This window comes from Aotus nancymaae, unplaced genomic scaffold (genome assembly GCF_030222135.1).
Source record: "Aotus nancymaae isolate 86718 unplaced genomic scaffold, 86718_ANA_hifiasm-v0.15.2.pri h1tg000076l, whole genome shotgun sequence".
Taxonomy (NCBI): Eukaryota; Metazoa; Chordata; class Mammalia; order Primates; family Aotidae; genus Aotus; species Aotus nancymaae.
The window spans coordinates 15446529-15459623 of NW_026988491.1; the positions used below are offsets into that span (position 1 = coordinate 15446529).

The window sequence follows — 13095 nt, forward strand, 5'->3', positions numbered from 1 at the left end:
GGCTTGACGAGGTTGCGAATTGTCCCAGGGCGGTCAGGAGTTTACGTCTTCTGCTCTGCACCCGCCGTGACCTCGCGCTTACTCCAGTGATCCTCAATCCCTGGGACCTCGGAACCACTGAGGACCTGAAAACTACGCCCCACCGCCGGCCTCCTGAGACGGGGACCCGGGCACGAGTATTTTGAAAAAGTTCCACCGAGATTCTGAAGCGCAGCCCACCTACGTATTCATTCCTACTCCTTCAACTACCTCACTGCCCCATCTTGCAGCTGGCCAGCTGGTCGTGTTGTAAACTTCTAGGAATTTATCCTAAGGAATAAAATTACAAGTGCTTAAAGAAGTGCTGTAACTAGGAAGAAGTGAGAATAAGGAAATGGATATGTAAATTACATCCACACGATGGAATACCATGGGATCATTAAAAATTACGCACACAAAGGTATATTTATTGACAAAAAAAGGCGATCACAATATATTGATAAAAGGGAAAAGTAAGTTCCCTGCCAGTTTGTGAGAAGCAGTTGTTGCTTAGTGGTCAAGAATTAAGCGGTGTGGAGGCAGACACATGGGTCCACTAATTCATTTTGTGACCTTGGGCTAATTGTTCTAAGCCTCAGTTTTGTCATCTCTAAAATGGGAATATAATAGTATCTCTCATAGCTGTGATTAAATGAGATTATTTGCACATTCAATTGACAATATTTATTGAACATCTCTGTGGCAGGGAAACAAATAGTTCCTGCCCTCTGAGAGCTTCCAGTCTAGCAACAACAACAACAAAAAAAACCACACCCATATTAAACATAAAAATAAATTACAGATGATAGTACAAGCGATCAAGGAAAGGAAATGGATGTGCTGAAACTAGCAAGCTACCTGACTTGTGATGTCAAGAAGACTGAATAAGTGACATTTAAGATGAAACCTAAACTTATGAGGGGTGAACTACAGCTGTTATAGCCAAAGGGGAAATGATGGCATGGACAAAGGCCTCGAGGTGGGAAGAGCTGCTGGAAGCCAGCTCTTAGCATAAGCTCTGGCATACAGTAAGTGCCTTGCCTGATGCTGTGTATTGCAATTGAAAAGGATCTGGGGCCGGGCGCAGTGGCTCAGGCCTGTAATCCCAGCACTTTGGGAGGCCGAGGCGGGTGGATCACGAGGTCAAGAGATCGAGACCATCCTGGTCAACATGGTGAAACCTCGTCTCTACTAAAAATACAAAAAAAAAAAAAAAAATTAGCTGGGCATAGTGGCACGTGCCTGTAATCCCAGCTACTCAGGAGGTTGAGGCAGGAGAATTGCCTGAACCGAGGAGGCGGAGGTTGCGGTGAGCCGAGATCACGCCATTGCACTCCAGCCTGGGTAATGAGTGAAAACTCCATCTCAAAAAAAAAAAAAAAAAAAGAAAGAAAGAAAGAAAAGGATCTGGCCAGGCACAGTGGCTTATGCCAGTAATCCTAACACTTTGAGAGGCCGAGGTGAGCAGATCATTGAGGTCAGGAGTTCGAGACCAGCCTGGCCAACATGGTGAAACCCTGTCTCTACTAAAAATATAAAAATTTGCCGGGTGTGGTGGCTCATGCCTGTAATTCCAGCTACCCGGGAGGCTGAGGTAGGAGAATCACTGGAACCTGGGAGACAGAGGCTGTAGTGAGCAGCGATCACACCACTGCACTTCATCCTGGGAGACAGAGCAAGACTCTATCTCAAAAAGACAAAATAAGGATCTGTGCTCACCTGAAGGTTAAGAAAGATGGAAGGCCCAACAGCTGTCATTCATAGTTATAGGAGTGGTGAGATTTGGGGTGAATTTTACGTTCTTTTTGGCATTTCAGTATTGTTTAAATTACCTTTTATAATAAACATGTATAAACTAATGAGAAATAGTGTCTTAATTTTGGGGAAAACAAGACAAGATTGTTCTCTTCATTGTTCACACACAGGGAGGCTGGTACAGAATACACCAGTCTCACCCTGAAAGACACAGAAAACTAAACACTGCTCTGGCCCCAGCACTCAGCAGAAAGGTGCCACCTTCAATTGTGCTGCCCAGTGGCTCCTGCAGGGCCCCTCACACTGGTGTGTGACTGGTACTCTGGGGGGATTCAGCAATAACTTCCATATACCTCTGTATGGCCCAGGGCACCCCCCCACCACCCAGAGCCTCAGTAACCCCTGCAGAGGTGGCACACAGCACCTGTGCCCATAGTTCCCCACTGAACCTGCCCAGAGGCTGTGATGCCTTGCCAAGTGGACCAAGGGGTACAAGTGAAGGCTCAGTAGAAATGTTGGAAGAATAGTGGCTAAACCCAAACCTCAGGAAACACTGATATTTTCCCTCTGGCCCTGGATCCCATGTAACTGAACATCTCTTCCAGGTGGTACCTTGCCCTGGCTGGCAGGAGGACAAGGACTGGCTCTGAGGGGTAGGGCAGCTTTTGACAAGTCACTTCTCAGGACCTAAGCTCTTCATTGCAAAAGGGATGGACTAGACTGAGTAACCACTATGTTTAGACATCTACCATGGATTGGGCACCTGCTATGGGTCACAGAAGAGAATTCTATATATGGTTTTGCTGTGAGCAAAAAGGGGGAAGTGTCAGAGGAAGTAAATGAAAAACCACCTGTCCTGTTCTTCCTCTTTCCCTAATCTTTCAGGATTCAGTTCGGATATTGCTTCCTGTAGGAAGCCTTCCAATTGGATTAACCAAAAGCATGTACTCCACTTTTGACACAGAGATGGGGTTAGAGAGGGAAATAACAAGTTTGGTTTGGGAAACATAAGCAATGAGAGCTATCAGGTAGTAACAGGGCAGGTATTCAGCTTTGAGGTCTTAAGAGGGTATGGCTGCCCAAGAAGAAAATAGAGACAGCCCTACAAAAAAACTTCATGCAAATGGGGGCAGGTGAGGAAAGAAGATCCGGAAGAGACAGCAAGCTCAGACATGAGCAGAGAACCAGGACAAGAAGCCCAGGAGGATCACCTCAAGGAGCTGTCAACAGCATCTCTCTGAGAACAGTGATAGGGAGTGGGAGGAAGATGTGGGACTGGAATAAGAACGGAGAAGGGCTGTGGACCAGGGAGGTTTTTGCCTTCCAGTGGACATCTGGCAATGTCTGGAAACATTTTTCGTTGTCATAACTGGCAGACTGCTACAGGCATCTAGTAGGGAGAGGCCAGGGATGCTGCTGAAATAGCACACAATGCACAGGACAGCCCTCCTCACACACACACACCAAACAATTGTCTGCCTCCAAACATTAATAGTGCCATTGCTGGAAAACGCTACCTTAAAGGATATCAAGGAGCTTCCAGACTCCCCAGCGGTTCCAAAGACTGGGCCCAGCAGCTCAATAGACTGTAACAATGTCCAAGATCACACCAAAAACACCACTCTTGCCACCACTGGGCACCCCGGCACTGGTCACTGGACTGGCCATTAGAACCCCTCCTCCACTGCTGCCCCCGGTACCTGTGACCACTACCACCACCAGCATGACTCCCACACCCTGGGAAGTGCAATTGGTAGAGCCACAGTCACCTAAGAATCCCAGCTGCAAGAGGCTTGGACCAACATGTGCCCTAGGCCCTTTACAGCTGCGGGGGTGGGCTCTGCCTACAGTAAGACAAAGTGGACTTCCTGGAGCAAGTGACTTATAACAATCAACAGTGGCAGCAAAGGGAAATAGAGAGGGAGCAAGTGGAGTAGTTGTTTCTTTGAAGGTGCCCATTTGAGGGTGGGAAGGACAGGATTAACCAAGAAGGAAACAGGTAGAAGGCAGAAGGAAGAGCCCAGGAGGGAGGTGCCAGAAGGGACAGATGAGGAGAGAGGTGACCAGGCCCCTCTCTTTGGCCCTGCATACAGCAGGCAGTCAGCGCATCTATGGGATGAACAAAGAACCATCAGAGAAGGGCACACATCACTTAAATTTCAGGTCTCATCCTTTCAACCACTGGCCATTCTGAGATGGGAGACCCAAGGATCTGAACGTGAAGAGCCTGCTTCTGATAACAGCTGGCAAGAGACAGCGCAGGCTGGTCTCAAGTTGCCCAAGTCTTGCCATCACACTGGGCTGCCTTCCTTATTGCTTTGCAGTTGCCTAGCTCTGCTTCAAATTATACAAATCCTCTTAATGACAGAACCTCTAGAAATCATTCAGCTGAACCTGGACCCGATTGTCCTGAGGCATTCTTTAACCTCCCTGCCACCCCAAGAAAGCTAGGTCTGCTGCCAAGCAGGCCTGGTTCAAAAAGTTTTTTCCCCAGTTAAGGGGAAGGCTAAGCACCTTCTTGCTAAGTCAGCAACCACAATCACTCTTCAGCATGAAGAGGACAGTGATTGGCCTGGTCCTCCCAGCAGGGAAGAGCCTGTGAGCTGGTCCTGACCCCCAGCTCCAGCTGCTGGCACCAGGACAGGTTAAACAGCTGAGCCAGTGAATCTGACCCTTTCCCACTGATGCAGGAAAACAGGGTCTGGAGGCAGGGAACATAAGGCCAATTCATGCTTCAGCTATAACAGGAAATATCCTCTCCATAGAGCGTATGCTGTAAATGACTTTGTAAATTTACTTCATCCTCTCCATTTACGTAGGGTGTACCTCAGGTAACTAATGGAATCCTCTGGGGTATTTTAAACTCCCCAAAATTCTGTAACAGGGCCCTTGAGCCCCTATGCTTGGGACACTCCCACACTGTGGAGTGTACTTTCATTCTCAATAAAACTCTTCATTCCTTCCTTGCTTTGTACATTTTGTCCAATTCTTTGTTCAAGACACGAAGAAGCAGGACACCCTCCACCGTTAACACCATGGCCCAGCCCTTTTAGTTTACAGACTCCAGTGTCCATTACTTCATAGGATCCTCACAGAAATGTGGCTGGGGTCACATAACCTGAGAGGGGCAGGGTGGGGACAGAGTGAGGTCAGTTGAGTCAGTCCCACCACACTGCCCTGCCTCCACTGCCCAGCGAGGGGACCCAGGTGGCTGGTGCAGTTCTGATGGGGAAATTTCTCCAGCACTCCTCCCAGCCCCCATACCCAGCTCTCTTCCAGCTGCTGCTTGTCCCTTGACTTTTGAGTAACTGATTGGTGCAGGATGTTCCAAGCCCTTCCATGAGGCCTCTATAAGGCTCGGCCTCCCTTTGCTGCCTCAGCCCTGCAGGGAGGCCAACCTCAGAGAAACAGGTTAGAGCTGGGCAGGGGATTCAGATACCATCAAATTCATTTTGCCGATAGGGAGGGGAAGGGGTGGGCCAGGGCCAGTCAGCAAATCTGAAGGGCTAAGACTCAGATGTTGCTTGGGCTCTGTCAGTGGTAGGGGGCCGGGTGTCCAGGGGATCTGGGATGGTTGTCTCTGCTCCTTTAAGAGGCAGATCCTGACTTGGCAAGGTCAAAGAGGCAGAGCTAGAATTCCCACTAAAGTGCTTCCCTCCTCTGCTTGGGAGGGGCATGAGTGAAGGGCAGCTGCCCCACCCAGGGCCACATGCCCACTGCAGCTTCCCTGCCCTGTGGCCTCCCGGGATGGGAAGCCGTCTGACCCACGCAGCTCAGGGCAGCCACTGCAGAACACAGCCTCCTGCAGGGCGGTGGCCTGGCCCCCTGTCGCCCCCCACCCACAGGTCAACTGTCTTCCAGCGCTGCCGGAGAGGACAAGCTGACTTCCCTGTGCTTGCTCAGACATCTGAGGATAGAGATCATGTTGCTCCAAGGTCTTCTTGAGCTAAATGTTTCCCAGGTCCCTTCTCAACACTGATCCTTCGTCAAGGACAGTGCTGGGGCAGGAATAGGAGGCCCAAGCCAAGGCCCTGCTTCTCTGCCCTGCCAGGGCCTGGGGCCCCTCCTGATGGGGCAGGAGCATCCTCCAAACTGTTTCTACATCCCTGAGAGGCCCTGGTCCTATCACAGCCCCTCCACCAGCCTTGGTCAGTCCAAAAGGTCTGCTGGCTTTTATTGTGTTTCTGTAGAGGGGCTGGGACATGGGCTGGGCAGCTCAGTGACACAGTGGGGCCAACAGCAGGGTGAAACCCTCACCTGTGGCTCAGAACCTGGTTCTGCTGCTTCCGCACCAAGGGCAGCAGCAAGCTGGCCAGTGGCCTTCAGCCACCAAGAAGTCCAAGCAGGCATCCCCCTGCCTCCCCTAGCAGTCTGCACAGGGTCATATTTGCAGCATAAAGTCCTCTGAAGGCCCCTTCAGCAGGAGGCCCCTGAGAGAAAATCCAGCCATCTGAGGCTCAGTTCCTTCAGCTGGAGCTCAGATCCAGCTCCAGGGGGCCAGGCAAATGTGGCCTCCCCTTCTGGAAGGGCCTGGTTGGTGCTCACCACCACCACACTTCCACCTCCTCTTCCTCCCGACTGCATCCTCCTGGCCCCTTGAGCCCTGAGCTGCTCCAGAGCTATAACTCAGACTGGGATCTGGAGATCCTTGGGCCTTTTCGGATCTCTTTCCGCTTCTCTTCTTTCTTCCGGCGTTTCTCTTCTTCTCTCAGGGCCTTCTGGAAAGGGTCGGTGCTGGGAATGAACTGAAGGGAAGAGAAGAGCAGTCTGATTTAGTCTCTGGCAGCAAAGAGCCTGCTCTGACCTAGGCAGCCAGCAGGGTGTGGGCATAGGAAGGTTGCCTGGACACAGGCCCCGCCTCAGACATGGAGACAGTGAAATGGGTTTGGGGAGAACTGCTGAGTGAGTGTTGAAGATAAGCAGGAGTTTGCTAAAGCAACAGCATGAGGGAAGAGAATAGAATTCTAGGCGAAGGGACAGATGCTGAGGTGGGAACCTACACGGGGCATCTGAGAAACGACACAGACTCCTCCAGGGTGAGGGGGTAGAGTGGCTGAGACCACCACAAACCTGCTGCACCCTTCAGGAGGAGGGGAGGGAAGTCAGCCACAGTCACAGACAACAGGGCAAGTAGCGGGGGTGGAGGATGAAGACTTCATCAGTGGGGCATTCTACAACCAGGACCCGGGCCCTTGGCTCTCCTCCCTTCTCTCTCTCCAGACCGTCTCGTCTAACTCATAGCTTCTGTTGGCCTGTGTGGTCAGTTACCCCTCAAATTTGCATCCCCATGTCCAAATGCCTGTCAGAGATTTCCTTTAGGATGTCCCAAATGTACCCCAAACTCAGTATGGTTCCCTCTCCCCAGAGTCCCTGTTCTGACGAGCAGCAGGGCAGGAACCGAGGAGCCCCACCTGTACCAGGCATTCCCTCTCTTTCCGTGAGTCCATCACCAAGGCCTGGTTCATTTCAAGCCCTCAATCTCTCTCAAACCCACCCACTTCTCTTTCTGTCTCTACTATTGCTGCCCCTATCACCACCTCTGCGTCTCTGCTGGATGATTCTAGGGGCTTCCCAAGGACTTCCACACCCGCTTTGGTCCCTCTCAAGCCATTCTCCTCACTGAGGTTGGGTATCTTATTTTCTTTCTTTTCTTTTTTTTTCTGTTTTGTTTTTGAGACAGAGTCTTGCTCTGTCACCCAGGCTGGAGTGCAGTGGCATGATCTTGGCTCACTGCAAACTCTGCCTCCTGGGTTCAAGTGATTCTCCTGCCTCGGCCTCTCAAGTAGCTGGGATTAAGGTGCCTGCCACCATGCCTGACTAATTTTTGTATTTTTAGTAGAGACGGGGTTTCACTATGTTGGCCAGGCTGGTCTTGAATTCCTGACTTCAAGTGATCCACTCACCTCAGCCTCCCAAAGTGCTGGGATTACAGGCATCAGCCACTGCACCCGGATAAATCTTTTCAAAACGCAAATCTCTTCAAGTCACATTCCAGCTTCCATGGCTCTCTGTGACTCTCAAGACAAAGTTCCACACGGTACATCTGTAGGTCCACCCTACCCACCCCTCCATTCCTGTCTTATATCCCCCGCCTTTATGTTCTTGGATTCCCTATACCCTCTCACTTCCAGGCCTTTGCAAGTGCTGTGGCCGAGGCCCAGAACACTCTTTCCAGCACCCTCCCCTCGGCCACTTTAGCTTGGGCTCAGCTGGCACTACCCTCCAGACCTGCCCTTACTCCCTGAGGGGCTGCTCCTGGTGGCGTGCTCCCTTCAACTTTGTACTGATTCCTTCTTTCTTGTGCCCATCGCCCTCCCAGATAGCACATTCCATGAGGGTAGGAGGATAGTGTCCTCTGCCACAAGGCCTTAGCACAGAGTTTTCCTGGCTTTTCGAGAGTACTCAATATGTGTTTTGTCAATGAATGAGTGAGCCACGTTAGAATAGGAAATACAATAGTACAGCAGGTCCTCAAATAATGTGGTTTAGTTCAAGGTAGTGTCATTATGTGGATGAGGAAAAAACCAATCGATTCCTGACTGGGGCCACCGTCTGTGTGGAGCCCAATTTTCTTTGGGTACTCCAATTTCTTCCCACATCCCAAAGATGTGCATGTTGGGTTCACTAGCGTGTCCACACTGTCCCAGTCTGAGCGTGGAGGCGTATGTGAGTACCCTGTGATGGGAGGGCGTCCTGCCCAGGGTTGGTTCCTGCCTTATGTTCTGAGTTGCTGGGAGACGCTGGAGCCTGAATGGGACTAAATGGATAAATAATTATCATACTTGTTTTGATGAAACTTTCTTAAACGTGTATGTAGTTCACATTTATTTCAATGTTTCACATTAAGAGTATTTTGGTCTTTATTAAGAAGACTGCAGGCTGGGCACCATGGCTCACGCATATAATCACTTGAGATCAGGAGTTCGAGACCAGCCTGGCCAACATAGTAAAATCCCATCTCTACTAAAAAATACAAAAATTAGGCTGGGTGCGGTGGCTCACACCTGTAATCCAGCACTTTGGGAGGCTGAGGCGAATGGATCACAAGGTCAGGAGATCGAGACCATCCTGGCTAACGCAGTGAAACCCCATCTCTACTAAAAATATAAAAATTAGCCAGGCATGGTGGCACACGCCTATAGTTCCAGCTACTTGAGAGGCTAAGGCAGAATTGCTTAACCTGGGAGGCGGAGGTTACGTGAGCTGAGATTGTACCAATGCACTCCAGCCTGGGCAATAGAGCAAGACTCTGTCTCAAAAAAAAAAAAAAATCTGGTAATGGTTTTATGAACAGAAATATGCTGTAGTAACTTAACCCTTATTTATATCAATTAGCCTATGGTAAATTGTTTATAATTCATAGATTCACTTCAAGTCACAGTTTCCAAGAATCTATGGATGATGTTAAGTGAAGATTTACTATGCCCACAATTCAAGTAGCTGTGCTATAAAACACACCCTTTTATTTGGTCTTAGAGCAACTGTGACAAATGAGCTGATCAAAGTAGATATCAAAAACAAATGAATAGCTCCACCTTGTGGAGTAATCTGCCTGCCAGGTTAGATTGAGTCATGCCTTTGGAAGATGGGGGGGATTCACAGAAGTGTAGCCCAGAGAGGGTAAATCATGTGCTGGAGTCACACAGCATGTGGTAGGCCCAACTAGGACTAGCCTCACAAGCTGCCCACTTCCTTGCCTAGTACTTTCCCTACCACACTCTGCTTCTATCTCTGTGAGTGAATCCTGATCCACTGAAGAGGGGAAGCTGGGAGACCCCTTAGGCCACAGAGACCCCATTCCTCTCTGACTATGGCTGGGCAAGGGCAAGTCAAGAGATCTTAAACTCTCCAGCCTCAGCTGGCTCAGTCTAACCTAGCTGGGTCAGAAGAGAAACACACCCATCCTTTCGGCGTCCCCTTCCCCACCTAGGCCTGGCAGTGCCTACTCATCTTTTGAGTCTAGTTTAGATGTCTCCCCAGGAATCTTCCCTTGCCACTCCTGATTGCAACTGACCAGCCTAGGTCAGGTCAGCAGGCTGATGCCAACGCAGTATGGTGGTTAAGAGAATGGCTCAGCTGGGTGCAGTGGCTCACGCCTGTAATCCCAGCACTTTGGGAGGCCAAGGCAGGCGGATCACCTGAGGTCGGGAGTTCGAGACTATCCTGACCAACATGGTGAAACCCCATCTCTAAAAAAAAAAAGAAAAGAAAAGAAAGAAAAAAATAAGAGCACGGCTCAAGAGGTAGACCACATGCATTTGAACCTTCACTCCATCACTGGCTGTGAGACCTCAGGTTGATGACTGTACCTCCCTGTGCTGCTGCTGCCTTCACCATTACACAGTTATCAATTTACTGCATCTCTATTCCAAGTTCACTCTTCACTGTCTGCTCTGCAAAAATGCATCCGGCTCCAGGATAGAGTCCCAGATTCCTAAGCTTGGTGTTCAAGGCCCCAGACCCCATCTTACCTCTCAGGTTGTCCCAGACAAAAACCACATCCTCCATGCCATTCTGGCCACCGCCTCCTATCTTCCCTAACTCCTTAGCCCTACCATAACCATGGCAGGCCCTCCGTAGTGCCGGCAATCCAGCCTCATTCCCTGGTCCACTCACCCTCCTGCTCTCCTGCACATACCTTCTCCTCAAGCCTCCACGCTCCCCTCACTCCCAGACCGTGACCTTGCTTCCTATCTCACAGGAGACAACTCCCACAGCTCCACCACCACGCCCACTAACCCATTTGCTTCTGTGCCCACATGCTCTGCCTGCCCTCCTGTTCAAGGTTAAGGTTCTGCTCTTCTGTACAAGGCCAAGCCTTCCCCCAGCACTACATCTCATCCCTCCTTACCTCCTCCAGATAAGGCTCCAGCAACCTGGCCCCAGGCCTCATCGGCTCCTCCCTCTCTACCCATCCACACAGTGCAAGCCTGTTGTGGTCTCTCCCATGGGACTAACATTTGAACCCACATCGCCCTCCAGCTATTCTCCCATTAGACTGCTCTCTTTGAAAGGAAAACTCTTCCAAAGGGCTGTCTATACTTGCCACATCCACTTCCTTTCCTTTCATTCTCTGGAAATCCAATCTTTTGTTCCCAACCCCCCCTACCCTGGCACAAAGCAGCTTTTATCAAGACCACCAGTGGCCACCAAATTGCTCAGTCCAGCAGTTGATTCTCAGTCCTCATCTTCCTTACCTCCCAGCAGCATCTGACAAGCTGATTGCTCCCTACTTCCTCTAACGCTTTCTTTGTGTGGCCTCTGGGAAACTCTTGGGTCGGCCACCATCATGCTGACTGCTCCTTCTGCGGGTTCTTGCTGCTTCCTCCTCAGACCTTCAACCCCTATCTGCAGCCCCATCCCAGGCCTCAGTCCTCAGACTGCTTCTCCACCTGCCCAATGCCCCAGATGACTGCGTCCTGTCTCACAGCTTTTGGTGCCTTCTACATAGGCATGATTCTCACATTTCTAGCTCCAGCTTCTACTTCCTCCCTGAAGTCTAGAGTCATAGATCCAGCTGCCTCCTTGACATCTTTACTCCAATGTTCACCAGGTATAGACACACTCTTAATTCTCTCTCCAAGCATTTGAAAAAATGGCAGTCAGTCCCATTCTCCCAGACACTCGGACCAAAAGTCTTCTAGTCATGCTTAATGCTCCTTTTTTCTCTTACCTCATCTGCTTCCTCAGCAAATCCCACTGGCTCTACTTCCAAAAGAGAATCAGAACCTGACCATTTCTCACCAACTCCACTGTCATCGTCTGGTTCAAGCCACTATCAACTCTCACATAGATAAGCAGGGCAGCCTCCGCACCTGTGTCCCTGCTTCTTTCTGGCCCCCGACCATGCTCCACACAGCAGCCAGATGATCCCTTTAAAGGATGACAGTCACAGCCTGTCACCCTGCTCTCCAGGTCTCTCAAGGTAAGTGGCAAAGCCCTTGTGAAGACCTCTAAGGGTCTTCTGAGCCCATCTCTTCATACTCCCCAGCCCCCAAATATGCTTCCAACACAGCCTTTGCACTTGCTGCTCCTTCAGTCTGGAATGTTATTCCTTGGGATACACAGCTGGCTCCCTCATCTCCTCTGGATAATTCGGTAGGACTGTGTCTAAGCCGTGTGAAATAGCAACTGCACCCCTACCTTACCCTGGGCATTCCTTAACCTTATTCCCCTGCCTTTTTTCTCCACAGCCCTTGTCACCACCTACCATATTTTATATATATGTGTATACATACACACATACATAGACACACATATTATATATACACATTATATATACATTTTATACATATAATATATACATATATATATACACATATATATATTTTGAGACGGAATTTCGCTCTTGTTGCCCAGGCTGGAGTGCAATGGCGGGATATCGGCTCACCGCAACCTCTACCTCCCAGGTTCAAGTGATTCTCCTGCCTCAGCTTCCTGAGTAGCTGGGATTATTACAGGCTACACCAACACACCCAGCTAATTTTGCATTTTTAGTAGAGATGGGGTTTCTTCATGTTGGTCAGGCTGGTCTCGAACTCCCGACCTCAGGTCATCTGCCTGCCTCGGCCTCCCAAAGTGCTGGGATTACAGGTGTGAGCCACTGTGCCAGGCCCATATTATATATTTTTTAATTGACTAATATCAATATTTTTTAATTGACTGCCTGTCTTCCCCAACTAGAATGACACTCCCAGGAAAACAGGGCTAGCCTGCTTCCCCAAAGGCCAGGATGTAATAGATGCTCACTTGATGCCAAATGAATGAATGTGCAATGCATCTGAGCCTTTGTGTAAGTTCATCCCTCTGCCTGCAAAGCCCTGCCTCAGCTGGTCTACCCAGCAACTAACTCATCCCACAGCCTCCACCACCTCCCTGCTGAGGCTGGGTCAGGCTCCCGTCAGGGGTCCACAGCTCATTATGCTTCTTACCAGTATAGCAGTTATATTGGATTGGAACTACTTCCCTACTGCCTTGAGATACAAGAGGTCTCTATAAATCTGTAAAAATGCGCTGGTCCCATGCATACCTGACACTTCTGAATGAAAGGTCTAGGTGAGAGGCCGGGCGTAGTGGCTCACACCTGTAATCCAAGCACTTTGGAGGCCAAGGCAGGCGGATCACTTGAGGTCGGGAGTTCAAGACCTGCCTGACCAACATGATGAAACCCCGTCTTTAAAAAAAATAAAAATAAAAAATAAAAAAAAAGAAAGATCTAGGTGAGAGTAGGCAACAACTGGAGAAAAAGTGAAATGATAGGTGCTGGCATAGGACACATGATTTGATAGCAATAATCCTGCCACCTGGGGAAAAAATATCTTA

At 49.8% G+C, this 13095-nt stretch overlaps 1 protein-coding gene across 3 annotated transcripts in view; it reads right to left on the reverse strand.

The window, feature by feature from the left end:
- Window positions 1-600: 600 nt before the first annotated feature.
- Window positions 601-13095, reverse strand: part of CCDC134 (coiled-coil domain containing 134) — a 30815-nt gene continuing 18320 nt past the window's right edge. For all 3 annotated transcript variants that reach the window (XM_021667148.2, XM_021667149.2, XM_064368102.1), the window contains one exon: window positions 601-6518. In XM_021667148.2, coding sequence (XP_021522823.1) covers window positions 6393-6518 — 126 coding nt within the window. In that variant the 3' untranslated portion in view covers window positions 601-6392. The remainder of the gene's footprint in view (window positions 6519-13095) is intronic.